A 13,422-nucleotide genomic window follows, 5' to 3' on the forward strand; every position below is an offset into this window, starting at 1 on the left:
TATGGGCTTGGCCTGTGAATGGTTTAACCTAAACACAGTGGGGCTCCCTCATAGTGTTATCGACACTATTCAGTGTTCTAGAGCATCATCTACTATATGAGCACAAGTGGCGTGTGTTTGAAAGCTGGTGCTTAGAATCACAGGCCATCCCTTTTCAGTGCTCTGTGGCTGTGATTCTGTCATTTCTTCAGGCCCTGATTGATAAGGGTAAAGCCTTCTCCACCATCAAGGTGTATTTGGCAGCAATTTCGGCCTGCCATATTGGTTTTGAGGGGAAGACTGTTTTCCAGCATCCCTTAATATGCCGTTTCATGAAGGGTGCACGGCGTAAATTGCCTACATCTAGGCCATTGGCTCCATCGTGGGACCTTCCTACAGTATTAGCTGCGCTCTCCTGTTGCCCATTTGAACCCCTGGAACAGATTGAGTTAAAATTTCTGTCCTTGAAGATGGCTCTATTATTACGTTCTGCTAAACGTGTAGGAGAGATCCACGCTTTCTCAGTGCATCAGTCATGCATTCAGTTCTCCTCGGATAATACGAGGGTCAGTATGCGGCTCAACCCTGCCTTTGTCCCGAAGGTTGTCGGCACATGTTCCCCTATAGACCTGCCGGCCTTTTGCCCACCGCCTTTCTCCTCAGAGGAGCAACAGCGGCTGCATACCTTGTGTCCAGTCCGTGCTCTGCGCATTTACATGGACCGAACCCAGAGTGTCAGACAAAGTGACCAGCTGTTCGTGTCCTGGGCTAAACCACATATGGGAAAGCCTGTGTCTAAACAGCGCCTCTCACATTGGATAGTAGGAGCAATTGCCCTGGCCTATACTAGCAGGGGCCTTCAGCCTCCTGCTGGCTTACGTGCGCATTCCACTAGAGGTCTGGCAACCTCATGGGCTCTCTTTAGGGGAGTTTCTATTCAAGAGGTGTGTGCAGCTGCATGCTGGACCTCACCTCATACATTTGCTAGGTTTTACAGGTTAGATGTGACGGCACCTAACTTAGCGCATTCAGTCCTCAGTGCAGGTTCTTCCCGGGTGGGGGCTTCTCCCCTGTGAAGTGCTGTTGGGGAAAGTTGTCTTCTTAACAGGCATGTCTGGCAATCTAGGAATCAGTATTTCTCCCATAGTGAGACACAAAACGAATGCTATGAAAGAGAACTTAAGGTTATGTATATAACCCCAGTTCTCTGAGTAGCATGAGTGAGTGTCTCACTAGACCGCCCTCCTTGCTATGGAAGCAAGGAAGAGGTGGGCTTGTTTTGAATGACATCTGACGCTATGTCAGCCTATTATATAGCACTGGCCCCTCCTGACATGGGCGTCACCTAGCCAGCCTGTAAGGGCTGGCGTAATGGTATTTGAGCTTCTGATGAGGTCACGCAGGAGGCGTTCCCCCATAGTGAGACACTCACTCATGCTACTTAGAGAACTGGGTTTTATACATAACCTTAAGTAAGATTATCCAGCACTGTTAGGTAATAATGATACATTGTTTTTATTTATATTGTAATGCGCATTACTTACAGCGCATAAAGCATGTGTCACATTCTGTTGTGTTCTGGAAACTGTTGTCGTCCGTTACATTGGACAGGCTAAGGGTTGGCTGTCTGCACCAGCAGAGTCCATCTGTTGAAGGCCTGAAGCCAGGAAACTACCTAGCTTCCTCTGCTCCTGCAGAGATTCATTTACACCAGCCATCAGAGCCATTCACATAGAGCAGCAGTACATTCTTGGCTGTGTGTATTGGTGTAACACGGACATTGTGTACAGACATTGCATTAGTCATTAAAGAAAATCTGCTGTACAGACAGAATGGAAAATGGACAAATGCTATACAAAAAAAAGAGCTTGGGCCTAGGAATATGCTGAGGAAACGTGAAACAAAGGCTCTGAAAATGTTTTCATTTGCTGTTAGTTTGGAAACGGTTTCCTGTAGGTTTATGGGTATAATGCTTTTTTGTAAAAGCATTCCCAAAAACATAATAATATTAAGATAAGTCAAATATTGACTATATTTTGTTTTATTAACCCGCTGAGGTTCAAGTCCTCAATGGTGATAATCCTAACCCTATTTTGGAGGAGAGCAAAACGGGTATTTTGATTAAAATGAGCTGAATATGTGTCTTTACATGTTTTGTTTTTTGAGGCATGTTGCTTCCATTATTTATTGATGTATTTTTTTAATTGGGATAGTAGATAGTAGCAACCCTGTAGCCATTCTGAAAAAGAATTTCTCAAAACAGCTTGCAGATTAACCCTGTGAGGTCTAACTCATTGGTGATGACCTTGCCCTTAAAGTTAACCTTTACCCTAACTCTAGAAAATCAGAATATGATTTTTTTTCCCTGTATTTATATTGTTCTTTCAAGTCTTTGCAATAATGGAACAAAAAATAATTCTTAAGATTACTCTAAAAGAGACGTATCAAAATGATCGGGTAGGCTTATCGACAATTATTACTTAGACCAACAGCCCCCAACCTCTTTTTGTGCCACGGACCAGTTTATGTCCGACAATATTTTCATGGACCGGCCTTTAAGGTGTCGCGGATAAATACAACAAAATAAAACCAGTACCGGTACCAAAAGAAGATGTATTCATAACACACGGGGAAAGACCCAGGGAAACAGAGTTAATGATTTAAAAAATAACAATAAAAACCCTGAAAACCATAAATTTCACACCTGAGCCTCAACTCTCGCGGACCGGTGGTCCATGGCCCAGGGATTGGGGACCGCTGACCCCAGAAGAACCTTGAAGCCCAGACTTGGCCTGCCAGACCTAGCAGAGGTTGGCCAGGCTATTTGGTTGAATGAGCTTATTATTTCTTAACCTGTAACCTAATGTTTGCCACTTGACTGATGCGCATCTTACTCATGGCAGGAAGACACATTCGATTAGCTGTCAGGGCATTTAATCAATCTTCCAACTTTCATTTTAAATACTGTTCTAAATCATCGTGAAACACAGTATATCATTTAAATGCAAGTAACCATAGTAAAAATAGCTGTGCTTAATGATGTGTAACAGATATGAACTATACACAGTAATTACTTAAAACTGAATAATAAGCTGTGATGTGAACACAGTGTTATCCTTTGGCAGGATTGGCAGAAAGACAGTAAAACAAGTCAGTGGAGGAACTACCTCCAATTTACCCAAATTTGGCAAGAGTCACTGTTCATGTTAAAAAGAAAAGAAAACAAGATGAGCAATGGCTAACACTCATCCTGAAACTAACATAACATTTGAAAAGCTGTAAGTAGGCACAGTCCGTTCTACTATTCTTATGTAGCACACACTCATCTCCTCAGATTCATTTGCAGGGAGGTTAAGCCAGACATGCTCAGTAATTTTGATACCTATCAGAAATAAACACTGCTGTGATGTGATAAGGGGAGTGCAGAGAGGTGCCATCTGTGTGTCTCTTTTTTGGTTCAGGAGTGTCTGCGAACAAATCCCTGTTGTGACTCATGTTGACGCTCATCGCAGCCTTCCTAAAAAGAGTGAGTCATCCTCACGCCCGCCCGCTTTCTGCTTTCTCCGTCTGCTCTGTCTGTCTGAGGAACATAAAGACACAACGGAGGCAGCAAGCTAGTGGGATGTTGCCATTTTTTGCTTTCTTTTTTTTGAAGTGGGGAAAGCCAAGGGCTCTAGGCTCAAATCTTGAGTGGGAATGGGTGTTACATGAAATTTATACCTGCCGAGTACAGTATAGAGTCAAAGTGGCAAAGTGTTTCTCTTTCATTAACTTGGAAGTTTTCCGACACTGTAAAAGCAACCATTTATGATACCTGCTGAGTTTATCCAGCCACACAGCCTGTGGTGAAAATAGAAGAGAAAAACAGCCAATTATAACCAGAACCATTGTTTGTCGTAGGAATGTGTTTTTATTTTCAGTGTTTTTTCACGTTTATTTGGAGCAGCTGCTGGTTTGGGCGAGGGTTTCCCTCCCTCTTGTGCCTGTTTTTATTGGCTGCGCTTTCAGCAAACCTCTGGACCTGAAGCCGCATCGAAGGCTCCCTCTTGTTTGGGCTTGGTGGTTGTGTTAGCTGTGAAGGGTGGGAGGCGGAGGGGGCTGGTTTTTGGCTTATGAAAGCTTCTCTGTTGAAGCTGAAGTAGATGCCTCACTGAAGGAAGTCTAAGTGAAGTGGTGTGGACCCCGAGCTCAGCCGCCACAGTTTGAAATTCCCATGTTGTAAAGGCCAGCACCAGACATTACACTTACATTGGATAAATGCAGTCACTAACAGGTGCTGAAGGGCCCCCAGCCTGGCTGTCAGCTCCTGTTACATTCATATTGATTGCTGCTATCATCCTGAGCTGACTGACAAGGAAAGACCCTGAGTACCAGACTGAAACCTCTTTCTCTCTCTTTACATTTGCAGATCAAATAAGAGGTATGATGACGCACGTGGTGGAGTTGGAGAAAAGTGCCAGTGTGACGATACTACAGTAATTACCAAGGAATCACCATCATTTAACTACAGTTTCTGTGAAACCGCATTCAAAGCTACAGGTAAGGACAGGCAATAAAATGTTTTTTTTATTTTAAGTTTCTTGTATGTGTTCTCTGTGCATCAACAGTGAGTGGCTCTTTTTTATTTCCAGGGAGTCTTACTGAACACCTGATATCTAAGGGACATGGAAAGGAAACCTGCTCTTATCCAGGGAACACGCATGAAGGTACAACTTGTTTTATGCTACTAAGACAGTGACATATTTCAGTGAGTATTATTTTTTTGGTTTTGCCTAAAGATAAATGCAGTAATTGCTTGGTAAATTACATGCCCTGTGCTCCTTTTTCTCTTCTTTTTTGTCCTATGCTTACCACATTAGCATTATTAGCACTATTCTTACTGTGTTAAATGTCTGCTTCTAACTCCTTATTATGTACACATTTTATCAAATGTCAAACCTCTTTAGTGACCCGCTCTACAAATTCCTTCAAGATGCAGAATGCGATAAAAAATGAATAGAAAAATCCTAAGATGAAAGTTTCTACTGCGTTTGAGTCATTTATGTTCATGCTAGTTTCTCTCAGAATTTCTCAGGCTATGGGTTTCTCCCTGTTGGGAGAATGGGCGGAGGGCTTAATTAGAGCAAGTATCGTAGCAGATGAAGGAAAGGTGGCATTGAGTTATTTAGATAAATGAAACTGAGTTTATTAAGATGTGCAAGACTGAGTTTTCAGTTCTAGAAAAGCTGATCAGATTAAGTTCAATCGACTATTTTTCACTCAGAGTTAAGCGTGTGTGTGATGAGTGAGTAATAAGTTGCTGTTAATAGTAAGAGTTAAGTAATAGTAACTGTTTTACATGTTACTCAGAAAATGTATTGCAGCCTTTGAAGTCTTGACTGAATGTAAAGTTTTGTATGAAATTGAAATACCTAAGCTTTCATAAACTCTCTACCTGTTGACATCTACATGTCAAATTTGAAATAATCTAAATAAAGTTCTTGATGTTTTGCCTTACTAATGTAAGAAAAATGTGGAAAAAAAGTTAAATATAAAATTAATTTAAAATAAACCTTTTTTTCTGTCCTTGAAGTCTGCAAAATCTCATCATGTCAGCCAAATCAACAAAAAGGTCATCAGTGCTCTGATGCTGGGAAAAGTGGAGATCAAGGGGATCCAAACACCAAGGACAAGTATGACGGGCATAACAAAGACAGCCGGTCTACAGCGGCTGAAGGCTCTGACACTAACAGAGAGAAGGTTCATCCAGCATATCAGCTGGGGGAGTCTGAAGGCAGCTCATCCTTTCCGATTACCTCCAGGGATTCCAGCCAGAAAAGCTCAGCCAGTGCCAGAAGGGCGTTGTTTGCCCGCAGACGCCTCGACGCTTCAACGTTAGCATCCTCGGGAGGTCCTCATTCTCCATGTAGTCAAATCCTGACTCCACAAATCGAGCTTTCTCCATCTCGCAACCCATCACCCAGGCCTTGCCAGTCCCCTGCTCCTCCTTCATCCCTCTCCCCATCCAGTTGTCATGTCTCCACCGCCTCACAGAGACCAATCTCCCCTGTTAGAGGCCTCTCTCCTATAATAGTGCAGTCTCAGGGGTCGCATTCCTATGGGTTTCTGGGCTCCCTGGCTGACACCTCTGCTCACTGTCAAGCCCATATTCATCCAAGGGAACAAGCATCTACGGCAAGGCTGGTGAGTGACTTCAAAACATTTGTTTACAGCATTTTTTGAGTGTTCTTCATAACGATTTAATTTTTTCGTTTTTGTATACTTAAGTCAGAATTTTGCTGCGTGTATAATTACCACTGGCCAAAAGGTGGCTTTTCTTCAAACCGCGTCACTCACCTGTGACTTGATCCAACTCTATTAGTTTAGCCTAAAGTTTTTAAATAAATCAGGTTCCAGCTCACAAAGCCAATCTTGTGTGGTTCAGTTAAATTGCAGCAAGTCAACATTTAGAATAAATATAGATAGGCTGGTACATATGAGGTTATTTTAAAGTCACATTTATTGGAAAGGTAAGGAAAGGCAGCTCTCTTGTTTTATATCAGACAAAGCAACCATGCAGCTCCTAGCCCTAAAATAATGCAGGAGAGCTCCCAAATAGACACATGTTTTCCCTGGGTAACCAGGGGAAAAAGGAAAAGCAGGCCAATCACTAAATTCTGAAGACTGGAACCACATGTCAACAACAAAAATAGCCTGGGTGAGTATCTCGGCTCACCCTAATTAAAAACTGATAAGCAAAAAGTATACACCAAACATGTTATGGTGAAACTTCACCACATACCCCTCACACTAATGTAGAGCTCAGAGGAGCAGGTACTGATTCACATTCACGACAGAGTGACCTCTTGTGTTTGCATATACACGGATCAGGTATAACTTTATGACAAACCTGCCTAATATTGTGTTGGTCCCCATTTGGCTGCCAAAAATGCCCTGACGTGTTGAGGCATGGATCCTTTAAATCCTGTAAATTGTGAGGTGTGATCTTCATGATTCGGTCTTCATGATTCGGTCTTATTTGTCCAGCACATTCCAGAGATGCTCAATTGGATTGAGAACTGGGGGATTTGGAGGCCAAATCAACACCTCAAAGTCATCGTTGGGCTCCTCAAACCATTCCTGAACCACTGTTGCTTTGTGGCAGGGCACAATATCCTGCTGAAAGAGGCCACAGCCATCAGGGAACACAGCTTCCATGAAAGCGTGTACGTGGTTTTCAACAGTGCTTAGGTAGATGGTATGTGCAAAGTAACATCCTCATGGATGGCAGTACCCATGGTTTCCCAGCAAAGCATTGTCCAAAGCATCACACTCCCACTGGCTTGCCTTCTTCCCATTGTACATCCTGGTTACCAGGTGTTTCCCAGGGTAAAAGCAATGTAAAAGAAAATGTGATTCACCAGACCAGGACACTTTGTTCCATTGTTCCATGGTCCAATTCTGATGCTCATGTGCCCATTGTTGGCACTTTTGTTGGTGGACAGGGGTCAGCATTGTCCCCCTGACTGGTCTGTGTCTATGCAGCCCCATACACAACAAACTGTGATGCTCGGTTCTGACACTTTTCTATCAGAACCAGCATCAACTTTTTCAGCAGTTTGAGCTACAGTAGCTCGTCTGTTGGACTGTACCTACTGTACCTGTAAATGTTTTTTTTAATAACCACACTGACAAGGAGACACTACACAACAGTACAGCACTTGTGCAAGCACACTTCAAGTAGACTTCAACTGGACTCGAAAAAGTCTAAGAGTAATGTTTCCTAAGCTGTGTGTTCAGCTGGATATAATACTTACCTAAGAATATTTCCGTGTTGGAAAATGGGACATTTCAAACAAGGAGGAAAAAAATATCCATCCATCCATTCGTCTATTTTTTTCCACTTATTTGTGGCCAGGTTGCGGGGGCAGCAGCATAAGCAGAGAAGTCCAGACCTCCCTCTCCCGTACTCTAGCCACAGCACCAACTTTTCTGTTGATCTCGCACTCCCCTCTCCCCTAACTCATAAACAAGACCCCAAGATACTTAAATTCCTCTACTTCAGGCATTCCCTGACCCGGAGTGGACACTCCATCCTTTTTCACTTGAGGACCTTAACCTGAAACTTGGAGGTGCTGATTCTCATTCCTGCCGCTTCACATTTGGCTGTGATCCACTCCAGTGCGAGCTGGAGGCCACCACCTGATGAAGCCAAGAGAACCACATTATCTGCAAAAAGCAGAGACGAGATACTGAGGCCACAGAAGTGGAAGCCTTCCATCACTATGCCTAGAAATTCTGTCCGTAAAAATTATGAACAGAATCAGTGACAAAGGGCAGCCCTGGTGGAGTCCAACGGTCACTGGGAAAGAGTCTGACTTATTGCCAACCTTACTGGACCAACCCTTGAATATCCTCAGGAGGCCAAAGAGCTGGTCTAGTGTTCCACAACTGGCATGAAAGCAGCAGGTTCCTCCTGAATCAGCTAATGGGCGGACTCTCCTTTCCAGCACCCTGGCATAGATTTTCCAGTCCAGAGTATCCAGAACATATGGCCGCAGATCTGATGATACGATCACAATCATCATCAACCTGCAGCCTGCGATGTCCTGGTGCCACTAGCACTCATGGACACCCTTATGTTGGAACATAGAGTTTGTTAGGGATGAACTGTGGTTTGCGTAGAAGTCCAGTAACAGTGCACCATTCGGGTTCAGATCTGGCAGGCTGTTCCTCCCAATCTCGCGCTTCCGGGTCTCACTGTTGTTGCCCACATGAGCGTTCCCAGTAAGACGAGAAAGTCCCCAGGTGGAGCACCCTCAAGAAGTCAGGGACTCCAGGAAGGCCAGGTACTCTGAACTGTCGTTCAGTGAACAGACGTAGACGACAGTGAGGACCCGTTCCCCGACCCAGGGAACAAACCCTTTCATCCTCCAGGGAAGAACTCCACCATACTGGCAACAAGCCGAGGATACTAAGATACCCATCCCTGCCTCTCACCAAGGGCAACTCCAGACTGAGACATAGTACAACCCCTCTCCAGGAAACTAGTTCAAGAGCCCAAGCTGTACATTAAGCTGAGTCCGACTCAATGCACAGACTCAACCTCACGTTGAGTCTCACGTTCAGGCTCCTTCCCCACCAGAGAAATGATGTTCTATGTCTCAATCTCTAGTCTCGGCAGCCGTGGATCGGTCCACCAGGGTCACCGCCCATGGCTGCTGCCCAGCACACACTGTACCCAACCCCCACGGCGCCTCCTGCATTCTGGGCCTACAGGAGGGTGGGCCAAGGTCCCTTTTTCAGGCTGTGCCCGGCCGAGTCCCATGGACTAAGGCCTGACCACCAGGCGCTCGCCTTTGGGCACCTTCCCAGGCCTTGCTTCAGTACAGGGACCTGGTGACCCTATCCCATGCAGGGTCAACTGTTCCCCGGATCTTCAGCTCATAGGGGTTTTTTAATCACTCTGTCTGGTCCCTCAGGACAAATTTGCCATGGGAGACCCTAACAGGGGGCAAAAGCCCCCCCCCCCCCCCCCCACATAGGCCACGGGATGCATAAACCCTTTCACTCTCTGACAGCGGCGATATTCAGTCTGCCATGATTCTTTTCATTATTTATTATTCCACTTTAGAGCAGAACTACTATTTGTGTCCAAAAGCTGTGACACTGTAAAAAATCAGTTTGAGAAAAAAAAAAAGGTGGGGGGGACCTCTATGCAGTGATTTGCAAATCATTTAATCGTAATTTCAACCCTATATCCTATAGATGGCCATATCAAAATGAAACTGAGATATTTTTATAGCTTTTTAAAAAAGATATCTTGTCAAAATACAGAAAATGAACTGAGACAGCAACAGTTTCTAAACACTGAGAAAGTAGTGGTAAAATTGCCCTTGCCCAAGCTTTTTCAAAGGGAGACTTGCATACAATGGCCATGAGAGGTCAAACACACCGCAACGCCAGCAAATAGCAAAAGCTTGTGGTGGGTTTAAGTTGACTTATATCCCTGACTCCCAGATGCACAGCCACCAGCTAATTTGACATTTAAAAGAAATTGAATGTTTAATATTCTTGCCTATTTTTGCTTGACTTTTAAAATTGTCTGTATTGTTGATAACTAACTCAGAGCACCTCTGCAGAACGCCGCTTTTACAACTTTCTCAGCATCAGAGCTAAGGTTATCATTGTTTCATTGCTATTGATTTACATCATCGACAGATCATTAAGACTGTACTTAGTGCACCTTTAAGCCCAGCCAACTGGCATTATGTCTGCTTTTAACTGTTCATTGTAGGTGAGTTTACCACCAGCAGAGCCACTGAAATTTCAGTTTGTTTTTGTTGTAGTGTGTAGATGAGGTTGGTCTGACCCACATCCCCTCACATTCCATGCGTCCTCGTGGAGCCCACAACCTCCTGAGTCACCTTCCTCTGCACTCGCAGCAGCCAAGCAGAGCCCCAAACATGCTGATTCCAATTGGGGGGATTCACATGATTCCGCCCAGGTACCCCCTGCAAATGTACAGCTTCCTGAGCAGCACGACTGCTAACACCTCAGGGGCATCCATGAGACTGAGCGAGGCTCCAAAGGGAAGGCTCGCTCTGCCACATCACCAGGACGTTCTTAAAGAGATGCCGCTGAGCAGCCAAGCCAGCCTACCGAACCCTGAGGCGACAGGACAAATGCCTGCAGGTGTCGTACCCAACAAAAAAAATCAAGGATCCTTCACCATCCAGCAGCCGTCGAGTCCCAGAACAGAGACGAGACACCTGGAGGTGAGCGCAGATGCACCTGTTAGAGAAAGATGTGTTTACCCTGAGAACTCTCAAGGCCAAAAAAAGGCTCCTTCCTCCCAGACACAACTCTGATAGGAGGCAGAGTCTGAAGGGACAGTGCAAAAAGACTAAGACCAGCCTGTGGCCAGAAATCACCACACGCTTGTTTTGAGTCTGACGACAAAACGCAAAAGCACTTGAGCACCGCTTCTGAATGACGCTGTTATGTAATTATATTATTAATATATATGGACACTATGTTAGATATGCAGTATGTTTTGTAAATCTTTTTTACCCTTCTTTGATGTCATTGGTGTTTATTTATTTCTGTGCTAATATGCAAATTCTGTACTATATGCAAAAGCAGCTGGAATGAAAATAGACAAAGTTTAAATCAGTTTCCCTATTAACCCTGTTGACAGCTAATATACTATTGCTGTGTTTATGTACTGTATTACCAAAATGGATATAAAAAGGTATCGCAAATATTTATTCACCCAACCAGTATTTTGAAGTGCAATTTTATGTCAAGATTGTGGTTTAATATGTCATTCTTAAAAGCTGTGATTATTATTATTATCATTATTATAATAATTATTATTATTAGTCTGATTTTTGTTGTTATTGTTGTTATTTTTGTTTTTAAAGAAGCAAGCTCACGATTAGCTCCTTTTCTGAAATCTCCAGGAAAAGAAGTTTCAGATCCTTTTCGAGTGCACTGACAAATGATTTGATATCCAGTGGAGACCTGTTTCACGTACACGGTAGCTACGGTGCAGTTTTCTTTCATAAATAGATACATGTATTGTTGTGTTGTTGCTTTTTCTACATAATACAATCACTGTCATTTTCATGTTTACCATTAAACTTCTCATTTTTACAGATTTCTATTAAAACTTTTGAAAGTGTGTCTCGTTTTTTATTTATTTTCATTTCAGTTATTTAAGTTTAATAAATCCTGTTGATGTATGGAAATTAATTAAAATCAGTGGGATACTGAAAGAGGTGCAAGATGCTAAAATTACAAAAAAATAGTGATCCAAACAAAATACAATGGAGTTAAGTTTAATTTATAGGGGATACATTTTTATTTATGACATGTAAGAGGCTCAGCAAGAATGGTTCTTTCTTGAAACAATGTCAGTAACATTAATTAGCTGCTATGAGGTAAGTCAAGCTTCTGTTTCCCAAATATTTCATGGGACATTATCAACTCTGACATCTTGCCCATCTTGATCTCTTTAAAAACATTTTTTTTTTTTTTTAGTTTATACTGAGTTTACTTGTTGGTGAGAGGTGTTTTATCGTATATTTAAAAAAATGAAAATAAAAAAAAAAGGGTATGCTGTGGGTTTTTACCCCTCAGCTGGGCAAGCAGGCATTCAAGACTGTGAATGTGATAACGCAATACATCGGTGCATCGACTAAAGTTCTCAGATGAGTGTGAATCCCATGACCTGGAAATCAAGGTCAGAGTTCAAGCCCCCTAAAAATCTTGTGAATGCAATAAATGGAGTGATGTTACCTAGTATTTTCAAATTTATACCATAGGCACATCTATTAGGCGCTAAAGGGCAGCACTGGCCACTGCCAGTATGTTCATGCAGTTACCATAAACCTTCAACATACCTTTACCAAACACCTTCTATTTTGTATCTGTTAACAAAGTGGCTGATTAATCATTTTACTACCACAGCGCTGTTTGCTTGCTGGGAGCCTGACGAAATGATGACTTCTCCGTGGATGTCAGTGCGGGCTCTGTATAAGGACAATGGGTTTCTACTGTAGCTTAGTAAAAAGGAAAAACAGTCAAAATTAAAAAAAAAAAAAAAATGTAGCAGGCAACTCATCTGAAGAGCTTGTTTTCACCAATGGAAGTTGCTATGATTGTTCTAAGTAATTCTTGCAATCCAACAAATGGATCTTAAAAGACTAATTTTTAAGAAAATTGTGTGCTGTAAACAAAACCACGTCTTGGGGTCAATAAAACTAAAGTAAAAAAACCCAGCTACAAGTAGGTGTTAAAAAGTGCTTTTGGTAATAGAAATTAAAGACTGAACAATATTATGTACTAAAAACAGTAACTAAATAGTAAAATGGAACTGCTTTCACAAAGTATTTTGTTTTGCGCTGTAACACTGAAACAAAAATTTCCCCTGACAAATACCACCCCTAGTATAAAAATTAAAAAAGCTAAAAGTAAAACCGAAACAAAGAAAAACATTTCCAAACATTAAAAACTGAAATGAGCAAAACTCTGGTAACTAACAGAAACTAAACTTAGTTTAAAATAAAAAAATCAAAGTAGAAATAAAAACTAATTAGAAGGGTTTTTGTTTGTTTGTTTTTTAAACTATAATCTTGCCAAAATAGTCTGTGGATTGATTTTAAAAATGTTGCTGTTGATATTTTCCAAATGTAATTTTTGAGTTGCTGTGAATGTAAAGTTACATTTGATTTCCACTGTGCTGTAGTGGAACACGTTTAAACACGTCAGCATGTTTAAATGTTTCAAATACGTTTATTTCCTATAGTAAGCTAAACGATAAAGGAGATACAATAGTCTGTAAGAATCAAGTGCATTTTTCCTGGACTGAGCGCACTCCATGCTGATGATTATGGCACCATCCTGTGGATATTTCATAGCATAGCAAATTCCATTTCATGGAATCAAAATATTAATTTC

At 42.3% G+C, this 13,422-nt stretch overlaps 1 protein-coding gene across 11 annotated transcripts in view; it reads left to right on the plus strand.

The window, feature by feature from the left end:
* hivep3a (HIVEP zinc finger 3a) overlaps positions 1-13,120 on the plus strand; it is a 55,295-nt gene extending 42,175 nt beyond the window's left edge. For all 11 annotated transcript variants that reach the window (XM_085149830.1, XM_085149834.1, XM_085149837.1 and 8 more), the window contains 4 exons: positions 4,388-4,518; positions 4,611-4,685; positions 5,552-6,162; positions 10,308-13,120. In XM_085149830.1, coding sequence (XP_085005956.1) covers positions 4,388-4,518; positions 4,611-4,685; positions 5,552-6,162; positions 10,308-10,829 — 1,339 coding nt within the window. In that variant the 3' untranslated portion in view covers positions 10,830-13,120. The remainder of the gene's footprint in view (positions 1-4,387; positions 4,519-4,610; positions 4,686-5,551; positions 6,163-10,307) is intronic.
* Positions 13,121-13,422: the final 302 nt, after the last annotated feature.

The sequence above is a fragment of the Neolamprologus multifasciatus genome, chromosome 22 (assembly GCF_963576455.1).
Source record: "Neolamprologus multifasciatus chromosome 22, fNeoMul1.2, whole genome shotgun sequence".
In the NCBI taxonomy this organism is placed as follows: domain Eukaryota; kingdom Metazoa; phylum Chordata; class Actinopteri; order Cichliformes; family Cichlidae; genus Neolamprologus; species Neolamprologus multifasciatus.